Source organism: Magallana gigas, chromosome 3 (assembly GCF_963853765.1).
Source record: "Magallana gigas chromosome 3, xbMagGiga1.1, whole genome shotgun sequence".
Taxonomy (NCBI): domain Eukaryota; kingdom Metazoa; phylum Mollusca; class Bivalvia; order Ostreida; family Ostreidae; genus Magallana; species Magallana gigas.
In genome coordinates this window covers 51,330,372-51,345,986 of record NC_088855.1, presented here as the reverse complement: position 1 = coordinate 51,345,986, position 15,615 = coordinate 51,330,372, and the positions used below count along the sequence as shown (strand labels likewise).

At 33.1% G+C, this 15,615-nt stretch overlaps 1 protein-coding gene across 16 annotated transcripts in view; it reads left to right on the top strand.

The window, feature by feature from the left end:
- Positions 1-144: 144 nt before the first annotated feature.
- LOC105331031 (trichohyalin) overlaps positions 145-15,615 on the top strand; it is a 53,451-nt gene continuing 37,980 nt past the window's right edge. For 11 of the 16 annotated variants that reach the window (XM_066080238.1, XM_066080236.1, XM_066080232.1 and 8 more), the window contains exons 1-6: positions 4,153-4,373; positions 11,225-11,303; positions 12,263-12,378; positions 12,502-12,595; positions 12,722-12,832; positions 15,128-15,217. In XM_066080238.1, the coding sequence (XP_065936310.1) occupies positions 4,338-4,373; positions 11,225-11,303; positions 12,263-12,378; positions 12,502-12,595; positions 12,722-12,832; positions 15,128-15,217 (526 nt within the window). In that variant the 5' untranslated portion in view covers positions 4,153-4,337. Of the gene's footprint in view, positions 286-2,288; positions 2,507-4,090; positions 4,374-10,151; positions 10,317-11,224; positions 11,304-12,262; positions 12,379-12,501; positions 12,596-12,721; positions 12,833-13,613; positions 14,057-15,127; positions 15,218-15,615 lie in introns of those variants that run through there. The other 5 variants (XM_066080227.1, XM_066080235.1, XM_066080233.1 and 2 more) reach the window with 5 other exon arrangements.

The following is a 15,615-nucleotide window of genomic DNA, read 5'->3' as shown; positions in this document are numbered from 1 at the left end:
ACTATAGTTGTGAAAAAAAAACAATGTGTTCAGTCTTCCGTGTATTATATGTAATAATAACTAACCCCACTTGTGAACAAATTTCATTTTGAAAACATGCAAACTATTCATAGAATTTTATAATTAAAGTTTTTCAAAATGAATGTGTCAAAAAAATTTGATTCGAAAAAATTCTGGAAATATTACTTGTCAATTGATGTTGATGTTTAGTGTATTACTGGTCTGCATAAATGTTGGTTGTTTCAGTATGTGGCCTGATGTTGGAGTGTTTTGTGAGCAGGCAAAGTGAGTATGAATGGTGAAATGCATGAATAAATTAGTTCAAATAGTTCCTACTAACTGTCTGTTTTATACTACCACTGAACAGAAATGATTTATTGGACTCATTGTGTATGTATTCTGCAAACAAAGTCTTGTCAAGTTTGTTTGTTCAGCATGAGTTGTTGAAGTTTTGTTTCTTGCATGTTGATGAATGATATTTTGGATTTTATTAAAACTTTGATAATTGGTATTCAACAAAATTGAAATTCTGATAACCTAGCTGTGCAGAATATGAATGTTTAAAAGAAGGAATGCAAAACACAATATAAAATGAAATTCTGACACTGATATACTTGATGTGAAAAGCAAACACAGAGTGGCCATTAACAACATTTATCTTGCTACAAGTTCAATGTAGGTTTGTGGCGGTGTAAAGTCTTGTAGGGAGGGTGTAGGCACCCCACTAAGAAGTCGCAAGTGTGAAATAATCTACCATCGATCCAAACAAGGTACTTCAAGTCAAGATAATCGTGGTATTAAAGTCAGATAATAAATCTTGTGAAGCAGAGGGGATCCTTAGCAAAAATATCTATTTCTCCATGTTCAGCAATTTAATATATTGATTTTCAAGGCAAATGATATATCATAAAAATGAGTTTAGGCATTTTGAAATTTTTCTTTACAAACTGGTGTAAAAATTAGCTTATGTAACATATCTTTTGATACATATTGAATACAAATTTACATGTAAAAGAACTTTTTTCAGTAAGTATAGTTTTGTGTTATAAGAATAATAGACAAGAAAGACAGGAACGCATGTATGGAGAGACATTAACGCAGGTTGGAATGAAATAGCAAGTTTGTGATTGCCACTGATACTGTAGGGGACTTCTGGTTATTGCGAGCTGAAGTGTGTAGTTGGGGAGATTCTCAAGTGGCTGTCCATTTCATGATGAGGGGGTCAGGTGGGGTGTACAACCTGCTGATAGCCGGGCCTTGATAGGACAGTATTGATCTCGGATTGGAAAGGTCTTGCAAGAGGAGGGTCTTACATTAAGGCTTAGGTATTGGCAGACAAAGGATTTTACTAGCAGAACTCCAAACTATTGATAGAATGTCGAGACAGGATTGATGAATGGAAAGTGTCCAAGAGTTATCACAAATGTTTAGAATGAAGTTGGAATAATAAATGATGCAGTTTTGTTTTAAGTACAATTATTTTTGTGTTTTATATTGAAATTGCATATATTGGTAGTTTCTTTGCCCTTCAGCATAGACTTGGGATTTATGGAATGATAACTTCAATATGAAAACTGTCCTGTTTAGATTTCTCTTTTGCAGACTAACTATGCTCTAATCAAATGTTTGAAATAATATTCAATCAGCACATCTGATAAACGACTGTGATATATGACTGTAGATATATTAGTCTTAAAGAAAACTACATGTATTTAAAACTCATATCTTAGCATGAGGTTGTGTAATGAGTCAGTTCAAGTTTAAAAACTGAGGCCTCAAAAGACTGTATCTAAACTAGCTATTCATTAGATAAAAGGGAACCATTTCCTATTTGTTCATGCGGATGGAATGAGGGTTTGAGAATTGAAATAAAGGGTCTTCACACTTAGTCCCACACCTAGCTCTGTTTGTATGGCCAAGTTTCTGGCAGAAACAAAATTTTGATTGTGGAGTTTTTCTGTAATCAATCTTAATTATTTTACGATTAAAAAGTAACTTCTGGTGGAGTTTTCTTCGTAATAAAGTTAATAGAAGTCAATGAATGAAATAACTGGCATTGATAACAGCTGTGTTTTGTGTACTCTCGTAAAAGGTTCATATACCATTATGATAACGACAAAGTTCGGTCTTTTGTGTAGCCTTTATATAGTAATCAAATGGTAGAATTTTTGGTTTGAACTTCATGAATCCTTCCAAGATAAAATTCCATTTAGCAATCTCATAAGTCACGTAGAGTTCCTCAAAAGGGGGATTTTGGTTTATAATGAAGTGCATTGTGGTATAAAGGGAGAGTGTTAGCTGAGAGGAAAGTTGTTTTGGAATTGTGCATACATGTACACATTGTGTCTGCATTAGAAGTGTATACCCACGGTGATTTATATCCGTTCTTCATATGGGATTGAGTTTGTGAAGAGTGTAAAAGCATTTAGATGTACTCTTTCCAATTCAAACTGGAGAAATCTTAGTTTTACAGGACAACCAATTTTATCTATGAAGTTGTTTAGAGGTAGGACAATATATTTTCATTCTATCTGTATGTATGTTGAAGCACAAGGTGCCCAACACTTTTCACTGAGATCTGACTGGATTACATCATATTTTTTATTGACTGGTGATATCTTAAAGATCCATATAGGATTTTAGCCCTATATGCAGTATGCAGGTGTAGCTTAATGCATTTCCATATTACATGACATTTGTCATTCATTAACAGAAGTCATGCTGTTTTTATCTAAAAAAACAAATTTGTTTGGAATCTGAAAAAAAAATATTTAAGGTGATATGGGATAATTAAGATATTCATATGGCTGAAAGTACATCATGTTTAAGATACAAGCAATATTTTAAAGCATTCAATTTACATCATTTGGCCATTAAAATGATTTTTCAAAATTCTGAAGATGTACGTTTCCAAATGTTTGGTGTTAAAGATTCTCTAAAAATTTGGTAGATCTCATAATGAAGATTCTTAGTGAAAATTTGCTAGTACATGTATAAAAGCTTTGATTGTGTAGCATTCTGTTCGTTCCTTAGACTTTTATTGAATGCGCTGGTGTAGATCTTTAGAATATTTTGTATATCTGTCTTAAGATATCATTGAAGTTTAGTTCACATAATTTATTCTAAACATGGATATTTCAATTTTGTAATCAGTGATGATTTGGTAACCTTAATTTGGTTAGATTTAATTATCGTAACTTTTGATGTACTATCATGATGATATTTTGTGCAGCTTTCCTGCTGGTTTGTTAACCATTGTTTTGTTTGGTTTCATCAAGGTTTGGTAGATTTTTGTTGTTACTCTGTGTCCCCCAAAGATTCGCTATCAGCCATTAATATTTTGCCTATCTCTCCTGCTATGTTATGCTTGGTCTTTTGACACCACTGATTTCACTGAGTAAATATTGTCCTGTTTTGTCAATACTGCTTAATAGTAGGTTAGGTGATACCATTTTGGTAGTCCTTTTATGATTGGCGAACTAACTAGCTATTTCTCTCCAAGAGAATTTAATGTGTGTATATAAGCCCCAAGTGCAGACTTTAATATAGTGAAAATATAAATTTATAAAATCAGTGGGCTGATCTTTAATAACAGAATTTATTAGCTTACAAAACCATGTCTTGCAAATATTTTTCCTTAGGGTTGAAATTAAAGTCAGAATTAAAAATCGACCATCCCTTTCTTAGATGGTTATTTGTTTACCTCTTTGATCTTGCATATGAGCATTCAGGGGATCTTATCATTATATTAGAGATACCAGAAAGTGTTCCCCTAAAACTCTTCCATTAAAATCCTGTTCAGATTTGAAAAAGATAGGATTTTTTCTTTGTCAAAGATTAAAGTTACTCTTTGAAAGATGCTCTTCTTTGGCTTAGAGCCAATAGCACTGATCTCTAGAATTCTCCAACTATATGCCATCTAATTTTTTTTTCTTCAATCAGAAGCAATCGTTTGCAAAAATCTGATAGATCAATAGACATGTTGCTTGTTCCTACGTGTAGATATTTAACAAGTTGGTGGCATTGCCTTACCTGGACAGGAGAAAAATTGTCACAGTAGTTTAAACCTCTGTCAACATCACTATTTGGCAAAGACATTGAACGATTGAACATGGTTATTCATATTCCTACCTTATACACGCATAAAGCATGAAGATGAAGTTCAGAAACAAATTTTGTTATGAAATGACATGGATTAACTCTGTTTTGGTCACTTGACTTTAATAATAGGATTAATACAGAAGATAATGTATGTAACCTCTGTAATCCATAAGGATTGATTTTTGGCTTTGTGACTTTAGAAAATCACATCTGGGACGTTTTATTGAATTATAGGAATGCCAGTAAGTGAGAGAATGCTTCAGAAACCGAAGGTAATGACTTCACTATTGGTGTTTTTCAAATTGTATGTTTGTCTAATCAGAATTCTATTATTAAGGGTATTGATTTATAAGACCGTATTTATTTTAAAAAGATTGTAAAGTTTGGAGTGCAGTCAATTATGATATGCTCATTAAATTATAATTTGGAAATCTGAATGGGAATCTTGTATTTGTCAACCTTAGAGGTTAGATCTGGCTTGAATTTACTGACGAAGGTACGAAGTCTCAATTGCCAGGAACTGTCAAAGAACTCTTAAAAAAGATTGAAAAGTTTGGTATGCAGTCAATTATGATATGCTTATTATTAAATTATAATTCAGAAATGTGAATGGGAATCTTGTATTTGTCAACCTTAGAGGTTAGATCTGGCTTGAATTAACTGATGAAGGTATGAAATCCCAATTGCCAGGAACTGTCAAAGAACTCTAAAGGACAAAAGCAGAGATTTTAAAAATCTGCATTAAGTGGAGTAGACAAAGATTTCAGTTGAAAATGTTTGTTCTAGCATGGGGCATGCTTTCACATTTAATTTGAAGAATAAATGTTTACTCAGACCTAAAACACTTCTAAAAAAAGTCTACAGTTAAGCAGCACAAGAGTATTAACTAACATGTACTCATTATATTCTTTGATGTTTATACTTTCTCTCTCTCTCTCTCTCTCTCTCTCTCTCTCTCTCTGTAATAATTTAGGCACAGTGAATACCGTACATTTTTGTATCAAATAACATTTCGTTAATGAAGTTTGGTTGCTAACAATGATAAATATTCATTGTTTTTGTTTTCATTCCTTAAGAAGAATATTCCATAATATACAGAAGTGTTAAATTATTGGATTATCATGCATACCGAAGAAATCTTTACTGAATGCCCTTCTCTGTGAATGAAGATCTTTTGGCAGCACACTGGACGTCTCAACAGATTGATATGTCATTAAATTTAAGATAAATTTGTTCAGGATCAATACCACCTTAAAGCTGGCACGTTTAAAATTCTGGCCCAACGTGAAGGTCATCTTACCTAAATATCTCATGCTGTGCATATACAAGATCTCTATCATTTCAGGTGTTGTGATGACGGAACTAAATTGTGCTCGGTCATTTACGGTGGCTAATTATGAAGATTTAAGTCGGTCAATAACAATTGTTATCTTTTTAGTTCACGACCTCTTGGTTACATGTATATTTGTAGTAAATGTTTGGTTGTCTTGATGAATCAGACCATATATGCCTTATTCCTTGCCGTTCTAGATCGTTTTTGCATGTAGGTCAATTTTCAAAACTAAGGCATACTGTATGCCTATTAAATCTTAATAACATCTATCTAACTGCGAGCATTTAATGAAGAATATAAGGTGATTGTGAAATTTGAAAACAGCTTCAATGTTAATTTTAATTTTGGGGTCCTGACTGTAAAATCAGACGGGTTTTGAAACACAGATGAAACCCTTTACCATAAAGCAACACACAATCCAGTAAAAAACAATTTTACAAGTTTATTTCAAAATGATGTTGAACATGAATCTTGCTTGTTCAGTATTAATTATAATTGTTAATGCTTATGTCTTGGATAGATCAAGAATTTGTCTATCGACCATCATCAAATGGAACATTTTGTTAGTGGAATTCCATGATATGACCATGCAGGTATCTGTAGCCAATTTTGATCACCTATAAACCTGAAAAACTTTCATGTTTTTAGAAAACAGCTAGGTTAGCAAACATCAATTGACAAGTTAAGAGGTGATTGAGGCAGTTATTCCTTCGAATTGGGGACCCTTGATCAGGGCATATTTTATATCCGTGGATTTATTGGGATATTTCTGGATGTAGAATATTTGACCACCCTGATTAAGAGGGTTTTAAAATTTTTGTGCGTCTGCTAGATGATATTAGACAGTTTATGGGTAGCCTTTGTGTCTTTGCCTGTTCAGAATGTTTTGTGTGAGCAGTAGGAAAAAGGATAAATGTTTCCATAAGTATGCAATGTATGTGCATTTGCCATTTTGTTGCGGTCAGAGCTATTGAATGGAAAGCCATGGCTGCTTTGATTTATTGGAAATATAGCCATGTTGTGTGAAAAATAACACTGCTGGAATACTGTGCTACTAAGCTGATTTCAATATCCGCTCAAAAAACTATTGCTCTTTTAACTTCTATGGAGTATTGACTGTAAAACATGAGCTGGAATTGATGTGAAGTAACTTCATAGGTTAGTAGAGGAAAGCGTCTGTATTTTGATCCTTTTCAATTCAAGTATCATTTACTAGTGTTTCATCCAATGAATTTTTAATCTTAATTTACTGAATGTTTATAAGGGTATGATATCATTTTGATTGCATGTTTTCAAAAGCTGCATTATCAGTAAGATTGAACATCTGACAATACTGCAATAAAGTTGCTTTGGTATAAAGGTTTCACTACATAGGTATTGCTACTATACACTGAAAAGATGTCTTATAAACATGTACTGTATTGTATACAAATGTTTATCTTCTTATCATTGCTCTCAGGGGGCATATACCCTGGCTATTATACAATGCAATATTCATTTATTTTTAATGCACTGAAAATAATGCATATGTGTGTTGATAATGTGGATTCAAAATTAAAAGGAATTAAAACCTATTCTGAAAGTGCACCTATCTGTTGTAGATACAAGATGTACCTTAAAATTCTATAACTCTTGCCCCACTGCAGCTGTAATATGTAATATGTGTACAGTATGTTAACTTTATGTGAGTTGACATTGTAAACTATTTGTGGAAGTTCTTAAAACTGATGATTGCAATTCTGCATATTACAGAAGTTTCTAAGACATAGTTGAATTTATTCCAAAACTTATCCAATGAATGGCTGTACATTTTTCATGAGATCATTGCCTCTAATTGTTTTCAAAATCATTGGTTTGAAACTTTTCATAATTGATATATTGACTTGTTAATGATATTAATTGGATAAAAATAATTGTTAGCATTCCAAAATTCTTGTTTGTTTGGAACAACTGCTAGCCTATAAAGAGTGAAATAGAATTATTTCGTTCGATTTGCCCTGATTCTATATTTATAGATGCAATTCAATTTTTTAGAATATATAATCAGCCGAGTATTGTTGTGCATCAACTGCTTGAAAGGTTCTGATAATTGGTATCACAATAGATTTAGAATGGAACAGAGAATATTCCATTTAAGATTTTAATGAAATTCTTGGCAACTGCATAGGTTTAACAAAGATTAAATGCTTTTTGATATCTAGTTAAATAGAGTGGTATGTCAATTGTAAATAAATCAGTAGATATATTTAAACAGTATGGATGGTGAAAGTTGGGATAGGAGGGGGTATTGCACAGACAGGATTAGAATTATGAAGAATTCATGGAACTCTATAGACTTTGTCTGGTACTTTTTTGTGTAATTAAAAAATCAAGATTTAGACCAAGATAATTGACCCTGTGTAGAGTTGAAAAAAGCCTGTCAGATCAGGAAAATTTGAAATCCTGCAGATTTTTGCGTTAGTGTACCAGCTAGTACATTATTCAACTAGTTTGGATGTAAAAACATATGTAAGGTTTTCTCTCTATCATTTATGTATAAAGGGAATAACCTGTGATCTACTGGATACCATAAATGATCTATTCAGTGTCTGTATATATACAATAACTATCTCAGACTTAATGTTGGGTTTTCTTTGTAAAATGGTTTTGACAGTGTATCATTAAATTACCCGGTTCATAATGCGCAGTACTTGAATTTCTCAAGCCGTTGACATTCCAAATGGGCACTTATTGAGCTTCAGTGGGGATCAATGCGCACAAAGTTGCCTTTCTGACTGGCATTTAAAGTTTATAGAATGAAGAAATTTTGCTTTGAATTTAATAGAGTTGAAACCTCCATATATACAGTTTTCTTGGCTGTGAAATGTGGTATTTCACAGCAAGTGCCTTTTGCAACCGTAATTAATGGGAAAAGACCTGCTGACCATATAAACAGGTTTAATTATGCAGTATTAGCTGTTCTCTCACACAGTATAATTGTTTTGCATTCTTTTGCACAGAGTGCAGTTCAGTTACAGATGATTCATATTCATCATCAATTTATTCATTCAATATTTGAACTCATGTTGAAAGAAAACCTTGATCATTTAAAATGTTGGATGACTATATAGCATGTCAATGCATTGAGATCATGCACAGATAAGAGCACCTCTATGTGTTCTTTCAATACAAACTGTGCATGAAGACATCAATATCTTTTGAACAGATGTGTAGATTTTTAAAAATAGAGTTGTCATCATTGTGGTGTCTGATTAGGCCTATCATTTTACCAAATGATTTTATATTATATATCTATATATTCTAATGACAGGACAGACGTAACAATTTTCTTTTATGAGATATAAGTTGTTAAATGATGTTGTTTGGAACAATCTGTATTTCTCAAGTGATGGGAATTGTATTTATAAGGATGGCCTCCATATATAAAAACTAGCTATGATTCTAAGGCTGAATTAATGACCTTGCTTTTAATCTCAAGGTCAAATAATAGATATCATAAATACCATGCAAATAACAGCAAAACATATCCATCCTGTTCTTTTCTCATGGCCTGTAATCTCATATAAAATTACTAGCAAATTTTTCAAAGTATGTTTAAAGAAGTTCATGCAATCATGTCATTTATGTTTTGCTTGTTGGGGAAATATTTGTTGCCCAGTCACTCATCTTTAAGATCCGAGCCTGATGGAGAGGAAGGGCAGGCTAGAAACTGTATAGCGACACTGATTGAGTGAAGTGTTCTTTATCCTCGGAGTAGATGATCAAGCCTTCAACTCTCTGTCACTAGTTAGCTTAGAGGGAGTCACAGAAAGGACAAGCTTGCAGACAATGCACAGACTACTGTAAATTCCTTATTTTACGCGAGTACATGTATTAAATGTAGCGATTTCCCCGTTTTGTATCAAATCGCGAGAAAAAAAAATTGCAAATGTAGAAGTTTTATCCTAATTTCTTGTTGTTCTCATCTCTCAGAAAATTAAAGCGAGATTTTAAAATCCATGAGGGGTGCCTCTATCGATTTTACGCGGATATTAATTCCACACGTTTAATTAGGAATCTACAGTATTGTAGTTCATCACAATTAAACAACACTTGTATACTGAAGTTTTAATCAAGTAGGAGCTCAGAGTAAGTGTGACTTGGTATTTCATAGGGTGTGACTATATATATTCTTCAAAATGATTTAAGATTTTAAGTCATAAACTCAAATGTGAGGCTGAATAAATTGTACTTTTGATTATTTCTGCCTTGGAGTTAATGAAATGAATGTGGCTTTCATTTTGTCGAATACCTTTTTAGATTAATGGTATCACATGTGGATGCCAAGGTTTAAATGGAATCTGGCAGCCAAAAAAAATTTCTACAGAGGCATTTATAGATTGTTAGCTTTTTTGTTTGTCTACACTGATATATTAAACTCATCAATTATCGAAACCAGAAAAGTTCTCGGGTCAGTTCCTGCCAAGGCTCTAGCAGTGAATATCTTCAAAAATGATATATTTCACTACTGATAGCTAGCGAAGACAATGGAAATAACTTCTACGATCTGAGGCTCAATGTTGAAATATTGAAAGCTTTTCTGGCATTGTTCTCTAATAAGTGCAGTGTCCCGTGGCTCTCTACTATAGATCTTCTATCTGAAAGTGTCTCTTTTCTGCAGGCATACACTTAGTGGCAAATTTGATTTGTTATAACTTGTCTCTTTTTTAAATGGACGGAAAACCTCAATTATCTGTTATTTTCACAATGTGGATCTGAATATATTTTAAAATTCATAGATAAACATGAACGTTTTTATTTTAAAAAGAGGATTGAGTTGAATTGATCCGTATAAACTGCATTATATGGATTATTGGGGATTAATGTGTCAATGATACTTTAGGTGAGTGGTTAAACTCTCATCTTGTATTTTTAAGCGAAAATCAGATAAAAACTCTCCAATTCTGTCGGCTCATTAAAATCAAGTATGTACTGGTAAATGATTAATATGTATAATGCCACATATGTTATAAGAATGGGTTCAGTATTTAATTCATATTAAGTACAGTGCAACAGTTTCCCCAGATACTTTTTATTGACAGAGAGTGTAATTTGCAAGGAATTGAATCATAAGTCACTACCTACCGACTTTGATCTGTCAGGTAATTGGAGATAGTTTTACAAATAATTATATAGGTTCATTCCCCTCTGTGTTAGCTATAGGTACACAGAAACCTTTAGTTGAAGGATAAAACAAAAAAAGCAACAAGGTTTCGTAAGGGTTGAATTCAAACTTGAAAAAAATCGGGATCTCTACATGGGGTGTCTCATATTCAAACTTGTTTGACAAATGAGTAAGGTTGACTGGAAAACTTGTCAATAAATCTGTAGTACAACATCAGCTATGTTTTGATGTTGGCCATAACACTGTTCAAGAGATCAATGCTTGCAGAGTAGTGGATTGATAGGTCTCCATTTATGTATTGGTAATGTGTCACCCCACCTCGGCCTAACCCGATATGTTGACAATGTAATATTGAATCCCCGATGTTTAAAAGTTTTAGACTTTATTGATATATTGTTCTTTTTTTTCCTGAAGGTTTCATATATCGCGTTTATCAAACTCCAAAGTCCTGTTAGCTCTTATTTTAATACTTCACAGGTTTCAACTTCACAGAGTATTTAGAAAGACAGTGATTTAAGTTAAATTGCATATGTTGTTTTTGCAGCAATTGTCATGATGAACGGTGTGTCTGTTTATGAGGTACAAAAGAAATGTTTTCTATTAACTTGCTTCCATTGTTTTTGCAGCATGTCAAGATGAACGGTGTGTCTGTCTTTGAGTCTGGGGACTGGAGCGACGACGCGGTCAGGTCAGGCTCTAACACAGGTAAGACAATCAAGGTGTGATAATCCATTGATATCCTGGTTCAATGTAAACTAGCTCTTAAAATTCCCAATCGTAAAAAAATTTGTCAGCAATACAGACCAGGGACAGTGATAATTGCATAACTATTGCATAATCTTAAAAACAACAACATACAGACATAAAGGGGCTTAGTATTAAGAGAATCGTATGAAATAAACTACGCTTAAAATTTAAAAAATAAGATAGTTTAAGCTACAAAGAAAATCTGATCATTATGAAAAAACTTTTAAGAAACTTGTGTTCTTCCCAAGGGACGGCTTGAGATTTGACAGTAATTAGAATTAAAGGACCGAAATCGTAGTACACATACTTTGTTCTTACACATTCCCCAGGTCAGCACGATCTATGTAAACACTCCGTACAGGACTTTGGAGGATCTCTACCCCTTTGATTCTGGTGATCAATCTGTGTCAGATTGTAATTGATTTCTAAATGTGTCAGCTTTCCTGCAAAGAAATCACCGTAAATCCCTGAATATTCTCTCTTTGGTTGCATAAGAAAATCACTCGGTCTAGCAAACCATGGGACTGGAAACTACTAAGATTTCAGCTGCAAGGCAGAAAAATAGGGCTGGTTTGGCTTGAATTTACCTAGCAGATTTTTATTGCTCATGTAAACTCCATGATTCTTTCATCAATCTTCATTTTGTTCACTACTCAACTGGAAGGGTCCTTGTGTCACCAAGAGATTGAGAAGTGTCACTATAGCTGCTGTAGAGTTGTTACTTGAATCAGATAGATAGGGAATTAATTAAGCTGGATCAATCTTGTCATGTCTATAATATGGGATTCTTGATATCCTTGTACGTATTTGCTCCAAATGTGTATGTACCAGGTATTTTGAAAATTTGCCACTAAAAAAGATATACCCATGGGTAGTGACATGATTATCAATATTGTGTCACATTTTGAATTTTTTAGGATTTTCTGATCCGGAAAATGATGATGACTCCAGAAAAAAGGGTAGTCAAAGTTATAAGAAGTATGATCCAGTGAATGCAGTAATGGACAAAATAGATGCTGAGCTCTCATCCATGGTAGGAAATGTTAATTTTTTGCTCTCTTTTCCCTCTGGATAGAGTCTGTTTAGTACATGTATATATATATATATATATCTGAGTACAGCAATATGATTGTAAATTCATGAACTGATTTTGTAGAAAAGCTACAATGGGTCAGTTCAGAGCACAAGGGGAGATAAATCACAATCCTTAAATCAAAATGGTAACACAGGAAATCCCAAAGAGAAATCTGGTAAGATGAGTCTTCTTTCTCTCTCTTGTTTTAATACATGAAATTTTTTCATTCAGAAAAGAATGACCGGAAGAATTTCACCTTGTTACATTTTACACCTCATTGTTGCAATTATAAATCTGACAGAGCGATACAGGAAGGTGCTGGAGCCGCCGTCCTCTGGAATGGACATGTCCAGGAGTCCCCACATCATCGGCACCGCCGAGATCTACAGTGATGCTGCAGGAGCTACTGACGGTCAGTGATTTTATTGTTGTTTCAACTCTTCACCCAATCTTTTTTTTATCAATATGCTTAATTTAAACATTATATGCAAATTGTAGCCCCGCATTTAATGACAAAAACTTTTATTTGTAATTTCACTAATGATAAATGATCTCTGTGAATATAAAAGGACTTGTTTCTTAAGAGAGAAGTATTTGTTACTAAAAAGGTTTCTGTTAACCTGGCAAAAGTTAATGCATGCAAATGAAAGATGTTTTATTGTAAATTGTATAAAATTAGAAATTGAGATTTCATAGTTCCTGTAAGATTGACATGTAATGTATTGAAGCCAGCACTATGAAATTAATTTCTTCTGATTCTCCCACTGGTTTAATTATACAATTCAAATCCATATGCCATATGTACAATACACCCAAACATTTCGATCAGACTTTTGGTTTCTTTCCAAAATAAACTTCATTTCAAAATCAATTTTAAGCTTTAAAATATAAATCCATTTCTAATTCACCATTTGGACATGTAAACATGACTGATCATGAATTACAACATGCGACTGTAATATTTCATTACTACAACAATAATATGTATGAAATAAATTGCCTATTAATTAAGATCAAGCTGCACTTTAAAATGGTTTCTGAACAGACAAATTAAATCTTTGGTAAACATATACTGCTTCACGTACAATGGCATTGTTACTGTGATTAAACTCAGACGTCGTGAGGAATTTTAAGACACTCTATGGCGGTGGCACTTATTTGTTTTCTTTCTAGTTCATTCACCATTTTTTTCAAAAGCTCTTCTGCACAGAACGGATTGTTGAATCCGCCTTGGCGTGGATGATAGCAAAAGTAAACACCAAATTAAAAGTGTGTAAATTTTGCTACTCGTTCAATTACCCAATGAAATGGACTAAGCGTGATTTCTGTAGACTTATAAGCCAAGGATTAGAGGTTCCATTGTCAACTTTTATGTTGGCATACTTTAGAGCGAGATTTAAATATATCTATTGGAACCCTGCAAAGTTCATGTTTTTCTATATACTGGTCCCATTTGGCAGAAGATCGAAAGGTATAGAATGTCACCCCGGGTCTCAAATACACAAATCTCTTTGTCAAAAGTTGGATAGTAAATTATAGTGATTTTTTGATGTGATTCTGCCAAGTTCTCCTGGAGATTATTTTGCCTTATTTTGCAAAATGGATTATATCTCTCCCCGCTATCACAGAAAAAAAGGTAATTTATATGATACTTATTACAATGATTAATTCATTACAGTTTCAATAATAACAGATGCATTATATAGCTTTTAACTACCTCTCTATTGTTGGTAATCTTTTTGCTGTCCTGTTGAAAACTTAATGACCATGTATATGTTTCGGTGACTACATGACAACTCTGCATCCATTACCCAAATATGTTTGGATCGAAATACCAGCTATTAATAATACATCAGTGTTCTATTCCGGCCATTATATAACCTTAACTAATGTTTACAAATGTTCAGTTGTTGTAAGAATGGTGATTATCATCTTTTATTTCACTGTATAAACTAATCAGAAATACAATCGAGGTATCAAAATTCAATTACCAGTGCTCTTATTTGCATTCTGTAAAGGAAAATAAAAGAAGGGGGTCAAGAAATTGTAAACACCCTTTAGTGAAAATATCCTTTGATTTCCAAAACAAATTAGTTGAGTGTAAAATTGAAGTGGGTACACTCTTTGTTTTTCAGTAGAATTTATGGCAAATGAACCATACAGCTAGCATTCATAGAAGTACCTTAACCACCTAGAAATGCCCTTATTAGAAGCTCTCAGAAACCAGGAGGTGGTTGAGGTTATATAATGGCCAGAATAGGATCACGGATGTAATAGAGCAGAAGTTCACATTTATCTTGACATCAAGTACAATATGTATTTAGCAGAAGGGCACTGTATTAACCCCAAAATGTTCTTGTGTTTAACAACCTCACCATCCTGCAGATCTCAATTTACCTCATAAACTTAGTAAATAAAAAGGATAGTAAAACATAATGCCAGATAAATCCATGTGGAAGCTTTGTTTACGTAAGTTTCATGAAAAGTTATCATATTGTAGTTTGTTTGGTTTTTTGGGGGATTTTTTTTTGTCATTAGTGGTTAGAGTCCCCAAAGTGTTACTTTACATTTTATAGGAACATGTACTTGAGTAAAAAAGAAAATTAGGCAACCAATTATAATCAAAAGAACATTGTTTTTAGTACTTCATGATTTTGATCTTTGTATTTTGTAGAGGAATTCAATTTCATGATTTTACTTTTTGTAGAGGAAAGACAGAATGCCCCAAGTGATCTAGACTCTCTCACTGCACAGCAGTTGGATGAGAAGTTCAAGGAAATCATGATGAAGAAAAGAGGTACTTATGTAAACATATACATAGACAATTATTCATTTTATCACTCTGTATGCAGTCATCTAGTGGTACATAGAGGTGTCTCCCCGAATCATCTATACATGAACTGTCTTGTTACCCTCATTAAACTGATAGAGATAAGCAGCTCTCTCTCTAAAAAAAAAAAGGTTCTTGACTTAATTTACATTGTACATACAGTAAATACAGTATAGTGGAGAGTATCTTTATAATGAATACATGCACGCTTACACTGAAGTTAATTTCACCCCCTCCCCCAAATTGTATTGTAACCTTATTGGTTATAATTAAGATATTACATTAATTACTTATCAAAACTGTTCAACCCTTGACTTTTGCTATGAGACTGCTATACTGAAAAATGTACTGAGAGTAAAAAAAAA